The 15,878-nt window shown below is 41.0% G+C and overlaps 1 protein-coding gene and 1 long non-coding RNA gene across 5 annotated transcripts in view; one reads left to right on the forward strand and one right to left on the reverse strand.

Moving 5' to 3' along the window:
• Positions 1-6,772: 6,772 nt before the first annotated feature.
• lamb3 (laminin subunit beta 3) overlaps positions 6,773-15,878 on the forward strand; it is a 25,334-nt gene continuing 16,228 nt past the window's right edge. For 3 of the 4 annotated variants that reach the window (XM_079592990.1, XM_079592992.1, XM_079592991.1), the window contains exons 1-5: positions 6,773-7,001; positions 10,609-10,763; positions 14,195-14,309; positions 15,311-15,384; positions 15,463-15,654. In XM_079592990.1, the coding sequence (XP_079449116.1) occupies positions 6,971-7,001; positions 10,609-10,763; positions 14,195-14,309; positions 15,311-15,384; positions 15,463-15,654 (567 nt within the window). In that variant the 5' untranslated portion in view covers positions 6,773-6,970. The remainder of the gene's footprint in view (positions 7,002-10,608; positions 10,764-14,194; positions 14,310-15,310; positions 15,385-15,462; positions 15,655-15,878) is intronic. The other variant, XM_079592993.1, reaches the window with a different exon arrangement.
• On the reverse strand, positions 10,650-14,727 carry LOC306988187. The gene is made up of 3 exons (XR_013795344.1): positions 14,559-14,727; positions 14,181-14,320; positions 10,650-10,787 (listed from the first exon to the last, which is right to left on the reverse strand). It is a non-coding gene; the product is annotated as an uncharacterized lncRNA (long non-coding RNA).

Below are 15,878 nucleotides of genomic sequence, written 5' to 3' on the forward strand. Positions count from 1 at the left end.
GTACTGTATGTTGTGTATTCGCAGTGGCATGTAAACATGTGGAAACACCAGATCTGATCCAGACCAGCTCAGACTAGACCAGACCAGCTCAGACTAGACCAGATCAGACCAGCTCAGACTAGACCAGACCAGCTCAGACTAGACCAGACCAGCTCAGACTAGACCAGACCAGACCAGACCAGCTCAGACTATACCAGACCAGCTCAGACTAGATCAGACCAGCTCAGACTAGACCAGACCAGCTCAGACTAGACCAGACCAGACCAGACCAGCTCAGACTATACCAGACCAGCTCAGACTAGATCAGACCAGCTCAGACTAGACCAGACCAGCTCAGACTAGACCAGACCAGACCAGCTCAGACTAGACCAGACCAGACCAGCTCAGACTAGATCAGACCAGCTCAGACTAGATCAGACCAGCTCAGACTAGACCAGACCAGCTCAGACTATACCAGACCAGCTCAGACTAGATCAGACCAGCTCAGACTAGACCAGACCAGCTCAGACTAGATCAGACCAGCTCAGACTAGACCAGACCAGCTCAGACTAGACCAGACCAGCTCAGACTAGACCAGACCAGCTCAGACTAGATCAGACCAGCTCAGACTAGACCAGACCAGCTCAGACTAGATCAGACCAGCTCAGACTAGACCAGACCAGCTCAGACTAGACCAGACCAGACCAGCTCAGACTAGATCAGACCAGCTCAGACTAGACCAGACCAGCTCAGACTAGACCAGACCAGCTCAGACTAGACCAGACCAGACCAGCTCAGACTAGATCAGACCAGCTCAGACTAGACCAGATCAGACCAGCTCAGACTAGACCAGACCAGCTCAGACTAGACCAGACCAGCTCAGACTAGACCAGACCAGCTCAGACTAGACCAGACCAGCTCAGACTAGACCAGACCAGTTCCGACTAGATCAGACCAGCTCAGACTAGACCAGACCAGCTCAGACTAGATCAGACCAGCTCAGACTAGATCAGACCAGCTCAGACTAGACCAGACCAACTCAGACTAGACCAGACCAGTTCCGACTAGATCAGACCAGCTCAGACTAGACCAGACCAGCTCAGACTAGATCAGACCAGCTCAGACTGGTCTTTGGTGCAGGAGAGCCAGGACTGAGCCCAGCAGATAGACCTTCAGCACACCACACCTGGGCTTCTGGATCCACAGCTCTCAGATGACAGGAACCAGCTCCCTCACGGTCTCCATGATGCATGTGCTGATCAGTGTGAGTGTGAGTGAGTGTGAGAGAGTGAGTGAGTGAGTGAGTGAGTGAGTGAGTGAGTGAGTGAGTGAGTGAGTGAGTGAGTGAGTGAGTGAGTGAGTGAGTGAGTGAGTGAGTGAGTGAGTGAGTGAGAGAGAGAGACTGAACTCTATTATTCCTCCTTTATACAGCAGATCCAGATCCGCCACAGAGACCAGAGGAACTGCTCAGCTCAAGACACACACGTCCACACCATCACTGATTTAATGACACCACTGGGTCACAGATTCAGATTCAGATCAATTCTGTTCTATTTTATTCTATTGCATTCTACTCTACTCTACTCTACTCGACTCTACTCAACTCTGTTCTGGTCTATTCTATTCTACTGTGTTCTGTCTCTAGTCTACTCTATTCTATTCTACTGTGTTCTGTTCTAATCTATTCTATTCTACTCTACTCTACTCTACTCTACTCTACTCTACTCTATTTTGGTCTATTCTATTCTACTGTGTTCTGTTCTAATCTATTCTATTATATTCTACTCTACTCTATTCTGGTCTATTCTATTCTACTGTGTTCTGTTCTAATCTATTCTATTCTATTCTACTCTACTCTATTTTGGTCTATTCTATTCTACTGTGTTCTGTTCTGTTCTAATCTATTCTATTCCATTAAACTCTACTCTAGTCTACTCTATTCTGGTCTATTCTATTCTACTGTGTTCTGTTCTAATCTATTCTATTATATTCTACTCTACTCTATTCTACTGTGTTCTGTTCTAATCTATTCTATTCTATTCTACTCTACTCTATTTTGGTCTATTCTATTCTACTGTGTTCTGTTCTGTTCTAATCTATTCTATTCTATTATACTCTACTCTATTCTGGTCTATTCTATTCTACTGTGTTCTGTTCTAATCTATTCTATTCTATTCTATTCTATTATACTCTACTCTACTCTACTCTACTCTATTCTGGTCTATTCTGTTCTATTCTATTATATTCTACTCTACTCTATTCTGGTCTATTCTATTCTATTCTATTCTATTCTACTCTACTCTATTCTGTTCTATTCTATTATATTCTACTCTACTCTATTCTGGTCTATTCTATTCTATTCTATTCTATTCTATTATACTCTACTCTACTCTACTCTACTCTACTCTATTCTGGTCTATTCTATTCTACACTGTTCTAGAATAGAGTTCCTGCCTCAAGTGGAGGAGTTCAAGTATCTCGGGGTCTTGTTCACGAGTGAGGGAAGGATGGAACGGGAGATTGACAGACGGATCGGTGCAGCTGCTGCAGTAATGCGGTCAATGTACCGGTCTGTCGTGGTGAAGAAAGAGCTGAGCCGCAAGCTCTCGATTTACCGGTCAATCTACGTTCCTACTCTCACCTGTGGTCATGAGCTTTGGGTCATGACCGAAAGGACAAGATCCCGGATACAGGCGGCCGAAATGAGCTTTCTCCGCAGGGTGGCTGGGCGATCCCTTAGAGATAGGGTGAGGAGCTCGGTCACTCGGGAGGAGCTCAGAGTAGAGCCGCTGCTCCTCCACATCGAGAGGGGTCAGCTGAGGTGGCTCGGGCATCTGTTCCGGATGCCTCCTGGACGCCTCCTGAACGCCTTCCTGGGAAGGTGTTCCGGGCACGTCCCACCGGGAGGAGACCCCGGGGAAGACCTAGGACACGCTGGAGAGACTATGTCTTCCGGCTGGCCTGGGAACGCCTCGGTGTCCCCCCGGAAGAGCTAGAGGAAGTGTCTGGGGAGAGGGAAGTCTGGCCATCTCTGCTTAGACTGCTGCCCCCGCGACCCGGCCCCGGATAAGCGGAAGAAGATGGATGGATGGATGGATGTGTTCTGTTCTGTTCTAATATATTCTATTCCATTAAACTCTACTCTATTCTGGTCTATTCTATTCTACTGTGTTCTGTTCTAATCTATTCTATTCTATTCTATTCTATTCTATTCTATTCTACTCTACTCTACTCAACTCTATTATGGTCTATTCTATTCTACTGTGTTCTGTTCTAATATATTCTATTCCATTAAACTCTACTCTAGTCAACTCTATTCTGGTCTATTCTATTCTACTGTGTTCTGTTCTAATCTATTCTACTCTACTCTCTACTCTATTCTGGTCTATTCTATTCTAATCTATTCTACTTTACTCTATTCTACTCGGTTCTGTTATATTATATTCCATTCTATTCTAGTCTATTTGATTCTATTATAGTGTATTCTATTCTATTCTGGTCTATTCTATTCTATTGTGTTCTGTCTCTACTCTACTCTACTCTATTCTGGTATATTATATTCTACTGTGTTCTGTTCTATTCTATTCTATTCTATTCTACTCTACTCTACTCTATTCTGGTCTATTCTATTCTAATCTATTCTACTTTACTCTGTTCTACTCTATTCCATTCCATTTTATTCAACTCTATTTTATTCTATTATAGTGTATTCTATTCTAGTCTGGTCTATTCTATTCTAATTATTCTAGTGTACTCTATTCTAGTATAGTCGGGTCTAGTCTATTCTTAGTTGAGCAGCAATATTAAAGAAGAAAAGGTAACATCCCATAATACCCCAGCAACCCCATATAATACCCCAATACACCAATCCATAATAGACTAGAAATCCTGGCTACTACCCACCTTGGACACCATATAGACCACTTTAGCAACTACTTATAATACCCTGGAAACACCCTGCCAACCACCCAGAAAACCTTAGCAACCACACATAATAACGTAGAAACGCCCTGCCAACTACCGAGAACACTTTAGCAACCACACATAATACCATAGAAACGCCCTGCCAACCACCACAACACCTTAGTAACCACACATAATACCATAGAAACTCCCTACCAACTACGAAGAACACCTTAGCAACCACACATAATACCATAGAAACGCCCTGCCAACCACCCAGAACACTTTAGTAATCTCATAGAACACCCTAGCAACTCCATGGCAACCACCACACTCTAGCAACCACCTATAATAGCCCAGCAATGCCCTGGCAAACACCTCGGTAACCACAAGACATCCAAGCAAACAATCACAACATTCTAGCAACACCCTGGCTACTACCAGAACACCCTAGCTACCATCCGTAATACTCTAGCAACCCTAGAAATGCCTTGGAAACCTTCCAAAACATCCTTTCAGCCACCCACAATACCTTAGCAATGCCCTGTCAATCACAGTGAACACCCTAGCAACCACATAGCAACATATTAAGAACCACTCAGATCAACTTGGCCACCCTGAACACTAACCTGTCCAATTAGAGTCTGATCTCTGATCGATGTGTTATTCTGTTTCTCATACTGACGGATTAGATCCAGACGAACAGGAAAACTGGTGATTCTGAGGCGGGCGAGACACACACATCCGTCAAGGAGAGTTATTGTGATTAGTTACAGAATTATCTATATTTCATAACCAGCTAAACCAAACCTGGTGAAAATAACCTGGATAAATCACATCTGTGATGCTTCAGACGTGTGTGAACAGGCAGAAGTTCAGGAGCAGAAGAGCAGAATGTTCTGACACACACACACACACATTCAGAACATATACACACACTCGTTCAGAACATACACACACACTTGTTCAGAACATACACACACACACACTCGTTCAGAACACACACACACATTCAGAACACACACACACACACACACTCTCGTTCAGAACATACACACACACACTCGTTCAGAACACACACACACACACACACACTCGTTCAGAACACACACACACACTCATTCAGAACACACACACTCACACACACACACACACTCGTTCAGAACACACACACTCACACACACACACACACACTCGTTCAGAACACACACACATTCATTCAGAACACACACACACACTCGTTCAGAACATACACACACACTCCAGAAGACAGACACACACACATATTCAGAACATACACACACACACACACTCGTTCAGAACATACACACACACTCCAGAAGACAGACACACACACATATTCAGAACATACACACACACACATCCAGAACACACACACACACACATTCAGAACATACACACAAACTCATCCAGAACACACACACACACACATTCAGAACACACACACACACACACATTCAGAACATACACACAAACTCATCCAGAACACACACACACACACACACATTCAGAACACACACACACACACACACACACACTCACTCAGAACACACACACACACTCACTCAGAACATACACACACTCACTCATTCAGAACACACACACACACACTCACTCATTCAGAACACACACACACACACACACACACACACACTCATTCATTCATACAAGACAAGTTATGGATTCACGCAAAAATCCTTTGTGCAAAATAAATACAACATTTCTGATCTAACGAGCGTCCAGTATTCTGACTCACACTGAGCAACTCATCATCTCTCTGCTCTCCCAATACTATATGAGTTTATGAATATTTATGAATGTCTCTAGGCCTATGGGTGTTGCATTATGTGTCGTCATGGTGATCTGGCAACGGTGTTCAGGTGTGGCACCTTCGTCTGTGTGTGTTGAGTCACTGTCTCACCTCAGACGGGACACACCCCACACACACACACACACACAGCTGAAATCAGTGCCCTGCAGGCGGAGAGTTTTAAAACACACACAACTCTTCATCACACACACACACACACACACACACGTTTGCTTAGCTATCTTTGTGCACTCTCCACAGGCGTAATGGTTTTTATACTTTACAAACCTGCCCATCACACACACACACACACACACACACACCTACACTAACCCGACCCCTAAACCTGCCCATCACACACACACACACACTTACACTAACCCGACCCCTAAACCTGCCCATCACACACAACTTTCTGTGTTTTTACATTTTCAAAAAAACATAAATTACTTTATTTTTATACCAGATTAACTAACGAGGACGTCCCTAAAGGAGGTTTTTGGAGATTTGGTCACTTCTGGATTCAAATTTTAACCCAAAATATAGTCTCCGCAGGCGGAGAGTTTTAAAACACACACACAAAGACACGTAACTCTTCATCACACACACACACACACACACACACACACACACACACACACACACACACACACACACACACACACACAGAGAGAGAGAAATCAGTGCCAGCAGGCGGAGAGTTTTAAAACACACACAAACACATGTAACTTTTCATCTCACACAACACACACACACACACACACACACACAGAGAAATCAGTGCCAGCAGGCAGAGAGTTTTAAAACACACACACAAAGACACGTAACTCTTCATCACACACACACACACACACTGAATATAGTGTTCATCAGTCTGTCTCATAATAATGAATCACAATTAAATTCCATCTCTGTTACTTTGAGGATGTGAGTGAGTGTGTGTGTGTGTGTGTGTGTGTGTGTGTGTGTGTGTGTGTGTGCGCGTGTTGATTCATGTTATGAAGGGTGTGACGCTGTGAGGAAGGGTATAGCGCGCGCACACACACACACACACACACACACACACAGGTGAGCGGCTCCTGAAATAAAAGCCAAACACACACGGCACATGCTGCATTTGAACACTTCACACACACAGAACTACAACTTTCACACACACACACACACACACACATTGACGCGGTAAAGTAACCCTGACTGTACTCAGTTGTGCTGTACTCAGTTGTGTTTATCCGCTCAGATCGAGATCTTGTCCGGATGAAGACGTGGATCGTGCTGTCTCTAGCAGGTGTGTGTTCTGCTTTCCTCATGATGGGTTTGTGTCATTATTAACATCATGGGTTTTAAAGATATTGATACTCTTCATATGTTATGTAAATGTTATGCTAATAATTCAGAACAATGGCATATGTGAGTTTCGTGTGATTTTACCGTGGTAAAGTGTAGGGTTGGGAATCGGGTATTATAACATTTTATTTAATGTTATAAAATAAAAAATGTATTCCTCTGTGAGCGTTTCAATATGACTTTACACAATAAGAAAAATCACTCGTTCTTCACTGAATAACGTTTGTAACTATATTTATAATGTATATTTTATTTATTGTATTTATTTATAGTTATTGTACATTTGATCACAGTTTCTGAACCTGAAAATCTGAAAACTGTTTATTTCAATCGTGTCTTTGTTCAGTTGTGTCTATTAGTTGCGATCGCTATTTTCTATTTGTTCTTGTTTAATAACTGCGTGTTTATTGTGTTTGATAATGAAGTGTATATTAGTTCAGCAATAACACTAAATGTGAATGATATCTACGGTTGTTTTACGTTATTGGAATCGAAATTCGGAATCGATAAACTTCAAACGATACCCAACCCTAGTAAAGTGTCGTGTCCTGGTCTCCAGCTCTGTCTGGTGAGTTTTACCATAATTTTACCGTGGTAAAGTGTTGTGTCCTGGTCTCCAGCTCTGTCTGGTGAGTTTTACCATAATTTTACCGTGTTAAAGTGTCGTGTCCTGGTCTCCAGCTCTGTCTGTTGAGTTTTACCGTAATTTTACCGTGGTAAAGTGTCATGCTCTGGTCTCCAGCTCTGTCTGGTGAGTTTTACTGTAATTTTACCGTGGTAAAGTGTTGTGTCCTGGTCTCCAGCTCTGTCTGGTGAGTTTTACCGTAATTTTACCGTGGTAAAGTGTCGTGTCCTGGTCTCCAGCTCTGTCTGGTGAGTTTTACCGTAATTTTACCGTGGTAAATTGTCGTGTCCTGGTCTTTAGCTCTGTCTGGTGAGTTTTACCGTAATTTTACCGTGGTAAAGTGTAGTGTCCTGGTCTCCAGCCCTGTCTGGTGAGTTTTACCGTAATTTTACAGTGGTAAAGTGTCATGTCCTGGTCTCCAGCTCTGTCTGTTGAGTTTTACCGTAATTTTACCGTGGCAAAGTGTCATGTTCTGGTCTCCAGCTCTGTCTGTTGAGTTTTACCGTAATTTTACCGTGGTAAAGTGTCATGTGCTGGTCTCCAGCTCTGTCTGGTGAGTTTTACCGTAATTTTACTGTGGTAAAATGTCATGTTCTGGTCTCTAGCTCTGTCTGGTGAGTTTTACCGTGATTTTACCGTGGCAAAGTGTCATGTTCTGGTCTCCAGCCCTGTCTGGTGAGTTTTACAGTAATTTTACCGTGGCAAAGTGTCATGTTCTGGTCTCCAGCCCTGTCTGGAGAGTTTTACCGTAATTTTACCGTGGTAAAATGTCATGTTCTGGTCTCTAGCTCTGTCTGTTGAGTTTTACCGTAATTTTACCGTGTTAAAGTGTTGTGTTCTGGTCTTTAGCTCTGTCTGGTGAGTTTTACCGTGATTTTACCGTGTTAAAGTGTCATGTGCTGGTCTCCAGCTCTGTCTGGTGAGTTTTACCGTGATTTTACCGTATTAAAGTGTTGTGTCCTGGTCTTTAGCTCTGTCTGTTGAGTTTTACCCTAATTTTACCGTGTTAAAGTGTCATGTTCTGGTCTCCAGCCCTGTCTGGAGAGTTTTACCGTAATTTTACCGTGGTAAAGTGTCGTGTTCTGGTCTCCAGCTCTGTCTGTTGAGTTTTACCGTAATTTTACCGTAGTAAAGTGTCATGTTCTGGTCTCCAGCCCTGTCTGGAGAGTTTTACCGTAATTTTACCGTGGTAAAGTGTCGTGTTCTGGTCTCCAGCTCTGTCTGGAGAGTTTTACCGTAATTTTACCGTGGTAAAGTGTTGTGTCCTGGTCTCTAGCTCTCCCTGGTGGGCTTTACCGTAATTTTACCGTGGTAAAGTGTCGTGTCCTGGTCTCCAGCTCTGTCTGGTGAGTTTTACCGTAATTTTACCGTATTAAAGTGTCGTGTCCTGGTCTTTAGCTCTGTCTGTTGAGTTTTACCGTAATTTTACCGTGTTAAAGTGTCATGTTCTGGTCTCCAGCCCTGTCTGGAGAGTTTTACCGTAATTTTACCGTGGTAAAGTGTCGTGTTCTGGTCTCCAGCTCTGTCTGTTGAGTTTTACCGTAATTTTACCGTGGTAAAGTGTCATGTTCTGGTCTCCAGCCCTGTCTGGAGAGTTTTACCGTAATTTTACCGTGGTAAAGTGTCGTGTTCTGGTCTCCAGCTCTGTCTGGAGAGTTTTACCGTAATTTTACCGTGGTAAAGTGTTGTGTCCTGGTCTCTAGCTCTCCCTGGTGGGCTTTACCGTAATTTTACCGTGGTAAAGTGTCGTGTCCTGGTCTCCAGCTCTGTCTGGTGAGTTTTACCGTAATTTTACCGTGGTAAAGTGTTGTGTCCTGGTCTTTAGCTCTGTCTAGTGAGTTTTACTGTGATTTTACCGTGGTAAAGTGTCGTGTTCTGGTCTCCAGCTCTGTCTGGTGAGTTTTACCGTGATTTTACCGCGGTAAAGTGTCGTGTCCTGGTCTCCAGCTCTGTCTGGTGAGTTTGACCATGATTTTACCGTGTTAAAGTATGGTGTCCTGGTCTTTAGCTCTGTCTAGTGAGTTTTACTGTGATTTTACCGTGGTAAAGTGTTGTGTTCTGGTCTTTAGCTCTGTCTGGTGAGTTTTACCGTGATTTTACCGTGTTAAAGTGTCGTGTCCTGGTCTCCAGCTCTGTCTGGTGAGTTTTACCGTAATTTTACCGTATTAAAGTGTCGTGTCCTGGTCTTTAGCTCTGTCTGTTGAGTTTTACCGTAACTTTACCGTGTTAAAGTGTCATGTTCTGGTCTCCAGCCCTGTCTGGAGAGTTTTACCGTAATTTTACCGTGGTAAAGTGTCGTGTTCTGGTCTCCAGCTCTGTCTGTTGAGTTTTACCGTAATTTTACCGTGGTAAAGTGTCATGTTCTGGTCTCCAGCCCTGTCTGGAGAGTTTTACCGTAATTTTACCGTGGTAAAGTGTCGTGTTCTGGTCTCCAGCTCTGTCTGGAGAGTTTTACCGTAATTTTACCGTGGTAAAGTGTTGTGTCCTGGTCTCTAGCTCTGTCTGGAGAGTTTTACCGTAATTTTACCGTGGTAAAGTGTCGTGTCCTGGTCTCCAGCTCTGTCTGGTGAGTTTTACCGTAATTTTACCGTGGTAAAGTGTTGTGTCCTGGTCTTTAGCTCTGTCTAGTGAGTTTTACTGTGATTTTACCGTGGCAAAGTGTCGTGTTCTGGTCTCCAGCTCTGTCTGGTGAGTTTTACCGTGATTTTACCGTGGTAAAGTGTCGTGTCCTGGTCTCCAGCTCTGTCTGGTGAGTTTGACCATGATTTTACCGTGTTAAAGTATGGTGTCCTGGTCTCTAGCTCTGTCTGGTGAGTTTGACCGTGATTTTACCATGGTAAAGTGTCGTGTCCTGGTCTCCAGCTCTGTCTGGTGAGTTTTACCGTGATTTTACCGTGTTAAAGTGTCATTTTCTGGTCTCCAGCCCTGTCTGCGGTATGTGTGGCACAGCAGGACTGTGCTCGAGGCGCTTGTTACCCGCCGATGGGCGACCTGCTCCTGGGCCGAGAGAAGAACCTGCGCGCCTCCTCCACGTGCGGTCTGATGGGGTCAGAGGTCGTCTGCGCTCCACACGGACAGGTGAGGCGCTGGAAACACACCGCTCTTTCAGAAAATGATGACACAAAAAGTCAAAATCAAAATAATTACCAAGTTTAAATTATTAATAAAAAAATATCTAAATTCTGACTTAAAAGTCCTAATTATACCATAGAAAGTAATAATTTCATTAACTTTTTAACTTTTTTTATCTATGACTTCATAATTTAAAGTTTCAATAAAAATCTGTTTCAAGAAGTCATTATCATCACTAGTAATAACTTCAAATTTTCAATGACATAATTACATAAAAAGTAAAAATGATAACATACTAAGTCATAGGTATGAGATGAAAAGTCGAAATTATGGCTTAAAAAGTAAAAATTTAAGTTATAATTTAAGTTATAACTAAGTTATAATATAAGTTAATTTATAATTATGAGATTAAAAAATCAGAATTACGACCAGAAAAAAATCTAAATTCGGACTTAAAAGTCATAATTATGACATAAAAAAAGTATTTTTAAAAGCCATAATTATGTCATAATTAATCACCATGTCATAATTTTGACTTTATCTCATAATTTCGACATTTAATGTCATTATTATGACATAAAAGTCAAATTATGCAGTAATTATGCCATAAAAGTCAAAATTATAACTCAGTATGTAATGACAGATAATAATGACATCCACAATTTCGATTTTTCAATTTCGATTCACAATTTTTTATGTCCTAATTAAGATTTACCACCAAAAAATAGTTTAAGTTAACTGTAAAGCAGATGCACTGAATTAAACGTTGTATTTTACACAAAATATATTTTACCAAATCATTTAGACATAGAAAATCAAAGCTGTGTGTCTAACCGGGTTGTGTTCCCAATTTAAAATTGATATGTGATTTAATATTGATATGTGATTTAAAATTGAAATGTGATTTAATTTGATTTGATATGTGATTGATATCTATCTTTATGAAAATATCAAAAACAATTCTTATGATTTTAGGGTGAAATATAACTCGAGAGTTTCTATGGATCGCTAGCAGCAGTTTTTGAGGCTGATTCATTTAGAGTTGAACGTGTTTATTCATGTTATTGCTGATGGTTTGTAAACGCAGACATTCTGTTCTAATTAGGACATGATGAGACATAATAATGAACAAACTCAGATTCACCAGCCTGAGGCGACGCTCATCATATTAGACTGTTTTATGCTACATGTAATGATAATTAAACCAGAAAATTTGTTTCAAGATGTCATTATCATCCCTTTTCATAATTTCAAATTTAGACTATTTCGACTTCGAATGACATTATAATGACATAAAAAGTCAAAATTATAAGATACTAAGTCATAATTATGAGATATGAAATTATGGCTTAAAAATTAATACAATTATGACAAAAAAGTTTTTTTTAAAAATTACCAAGTTGAAACTTCATAATTAGCTTATGACATTAAAAAGTCGGAATTTTTACAAAAAATGAAATTATTTGAAAGTCATAATTAATCCCCATATTTCATAATTTCGACTTTTAATGTCATAATCATGACATAAAGTCAAACTATGTCATAAAAGTCAAAATTATAACTCAGTATGTCATAATTATCTATTTGTGTCATCATTGCGCCTTTCTATGCCATACAATTCTAAATTTGTATTTAGTATAATCACTTTTCGCCTTTTTATGTCATATTAATGACTTTTTATGTCATAATTAAAGCAGCACCAGGTAACTTTTCAACCTTAATAATATATTTCCAAGTCTCTTGTGATGGTACATCGACTTACAATAGGTTGAATGACACGTCTGCCATAGCCTGACGGGGTCTGTAGCGTTTTTAATCGTACTTTTAAACTTCGGGTTTCGGGTAGTAACCGGCGAACAAAGAGAACTACAAAATTCGACTGCTTTACGGCATATACGTCACTTCCACCACCACCCCCACTTCCTTAAAATCGGACGTGCGAGCCAAACTAGCGTTTGTTTGCCAAATGTTATAGTCATGGCCAAAGCAGCACAGAAAAGCAAGAAAGCAAAGGTTTTGTCGGAGGAAAGCAACAAGAGGAAACGAGAAAGTGATCGTATTAAAGGCAGAACGAGGATCAACATTGGGCCAGCGTTTCCTCGCTGGCGTGAGCTGAAGGAGGAGGAGGGGTGCCCGATGTTTTCCAGGGATTATTCTCTTTTTTGAGCGACAGTCCCAGAAAATTCATATTCTTTCGCCGGGACACGAATTGTCCCGTTTTTTTGTGAAAATATACGTTAGCTGCTACTTCTAAAGTAGAATTTCCTGGTTTCAAATTAAACTGTTTCCGTCTACCGCTACTGTGTTTTCTTCATAGTTGTGTACAGTACATCCAATCCTGTGTCCGTAAACGGGTAAAAACCATGGTAAAAATGGGTAAAACCGTGGATTGGCCAATGCCAGGCGTTTACTTTTATTTGATTAGAAGCTCAACTTATCGCCTAGCAACTGCCTGTGCTGTCGGTCGGTCGCGCGCGCGCATCAACACACATCCAAGATGATACAGTGTGAGTTTAGTTGCTAGCTTTTTAAAAACTGTCTATTTACATCTATTGTGTGAAATGGGGAGAGAGACGGACGAGGAGGATAACCACTGTCTATGAGGATAACACAACAAAGTCGGATGAGCCACCAGTGTCAAAGAAAATACTATTTACAACCTACAACTCAGACTCAGACCCCAAAAAATAATAATAATCTGAATGTCCCGGTTTTTCACAAATCAAAGGTGGCAACCCTATGCCCGACCGATGCGAACGTTCAAATATCAAATGAAAGCCTATGTCTAAAGGGCGTGTACACGTTTGATAGGGGCTACATTCTTGCAAGTAAATATATAAGATGTACAAAATAATATTTTAGGATACCTAACATGTCTGTGATATTTGTTTATTTGCAAATCGATTTGTAAAATTTGCAGAATCATCTATGGTAGCTTGATATTATAATATTGACGATATATGGTTATTATATCTACCACTCAAACATTGCATTGAAGTATTAGCCTATATAGATTCAGTAAAACGGTAACCAATAGACTAGGCTACTATAATGACGCTGGCTTGTAAACGTGAGCATCGCGATCATTTGTCGTTTGAAAAAAAAAAAAAAAACCCATGAAATTATATTCATATCATGACATGCTGAAATATATGCCACTGTACCTGGATGAAGACATTTCACACGCGACGCAAGCAGAGCACCTGCATGTGAACTCCTCCTACAGTGTTCAGGGCTATCATGGTTGTCAACAAATGCACGTGCATGTAGGATGACAGAGTTTACGACAGTAGTAGAGGACAATACTGTTTCCCAACTGTAGGGGGACCCCGAGAGCAAAAAAAAGAAAAGTAACCTAGTGCTGCTTTAAGATTGACCAAACTTTTTTAAGCCACACAGAGTCCAACTCGATGTCTAACAAACCCTCTGTGTCCCAGTGGAAGATGAAATGTTGTCCGTGTGACTCGCGGAACCCCGCGGCCTATAACGCTCACACGATCCAGAACGTGATCTCCAGCGCCGGACCCAACCGATGGTGGCAGTCCAAGAAAGGTACGACATCGCTGAAGAAAACAACAACAACAACATTCTGTTAGCCATTGTGTTTACTTCAGTATCACTTTATGTCAGTCAGGTTTTCGATATGTTCGAGTTCTGACGTACTACATGTAATTAAAGGACGTCATAACCAAAAGTACATATAGCCTAAATAGTTTTAATTCTACACAATGAACATTTCAACATTATTTTCTGTAACTAAAACGTCTAATTATAATTCGGTCAGCGCATATTTTAACTTACCAGATGCCAACGGACGACGCGCTCGCCTGAGGAAAGTAAGTTACCATGACAACAGTACAGCAGAGCGCGGGAACCTCAAACCTTACCGTTAGGATTAAGTGTTGACGAAACATAAATACTGCTGTCATTCACTTAATTATTGATATATATTAATTACCACACAGAACTTGTGTTTAAAAGACATTTAAGATAACAGAAGTTTATCGCGAGCGCAGTAAAACCACTTTATGTTTGTAAATGGCCTTGTTGCTCTAAATCTCACATTCATCGTAGTAAATTTAGTCATCAAAACCCACTGTTATAAAATATATATAAATTCTGCAATACATCCAAACAATTTCATCTTCGAAGAAACCAAAAGCACTTAAAACGATGCTCATTTTAGTTTATATTGTGGATGTATTACTATGTCGTCAAGACTATTCTATTTAATATTAAATGCTCTATATTAAGTCTGTAAAAAAAAATTTTAAATAAATGATTCAAAGGAGGTTTTAATTAACTTTGCTAATTATAAAATTTGTTCAGTTAACGCTGAAGTAAATGTCCTTTCTTTCCTATTTACACTTCCAAACTGTATTGTTTTAAACAGATTATACATACTTTTAGTTAAATACTTCACATTTGTTCGTAATTCATAAAATTTAAACAAGATTACACAATACACATTTTTTTTCTTTACTATGGAAAATTATCCGTGAGGACCGAAATGTTTTTGTTGAATTGAATTGAAATTGACTTGTTTATTCCAGATGTGAGTCCCGTGACGCTGCAGCTGGATTTGAATGGAGTATATCACCTGGAAACGGTCCTACTATCTTTCAAGGTATCCGACACTCACTCAGTCTCATTGTGTTTATTTGATATGAAAGTGCTGTTTTCTAACGGGTCCTCTGGTCTGCAGGGCCCGAGGCCTGACGCGCTGGTCATCGAGAGGTCGAGGGACTTCGGGGGCTCCTGGGAGCCTGTCCTGTACATGGCCACCGACTGCCCCTCCACCTTCCCCCAGGTGAGCACGGCGTTCCCTCGGCGCCTGCAGGACACCTACTGCTACACACTGCCCCCCACCGCTGACCAGCCCTACAGCGACCAGAAGGTACCGTCTACATTCATGCAAGCACAGAAGAAATAATCATCAGAATTATGGCATACTTAGCCATATTTATGAGACTAAAAGTTGTATTTATAAGATACTTAGGTATAATTATGAGATGAAAAGTCAAAATCATGACGTGTTAAGACAAAAAGTGGACATTTTGACAGTCAATTATGGCAAAAAGTAAAAATGATGACATAAAAATTAAAAATTATGACATAAAA

Source organism: Phoxinus phoxinus, assembly GCF_949152265.1.
Source record: "Phoxinus phoxinus genome assembly, chromosome: 20".
NCBI classification, from domain to species: domain Eukaryota; kingdom Metazoa; phylum Chordata; class Actinopteri; order Cypriniformes; family Leuciscidae; genus Phoxinus; species Phoxinus phoxinus.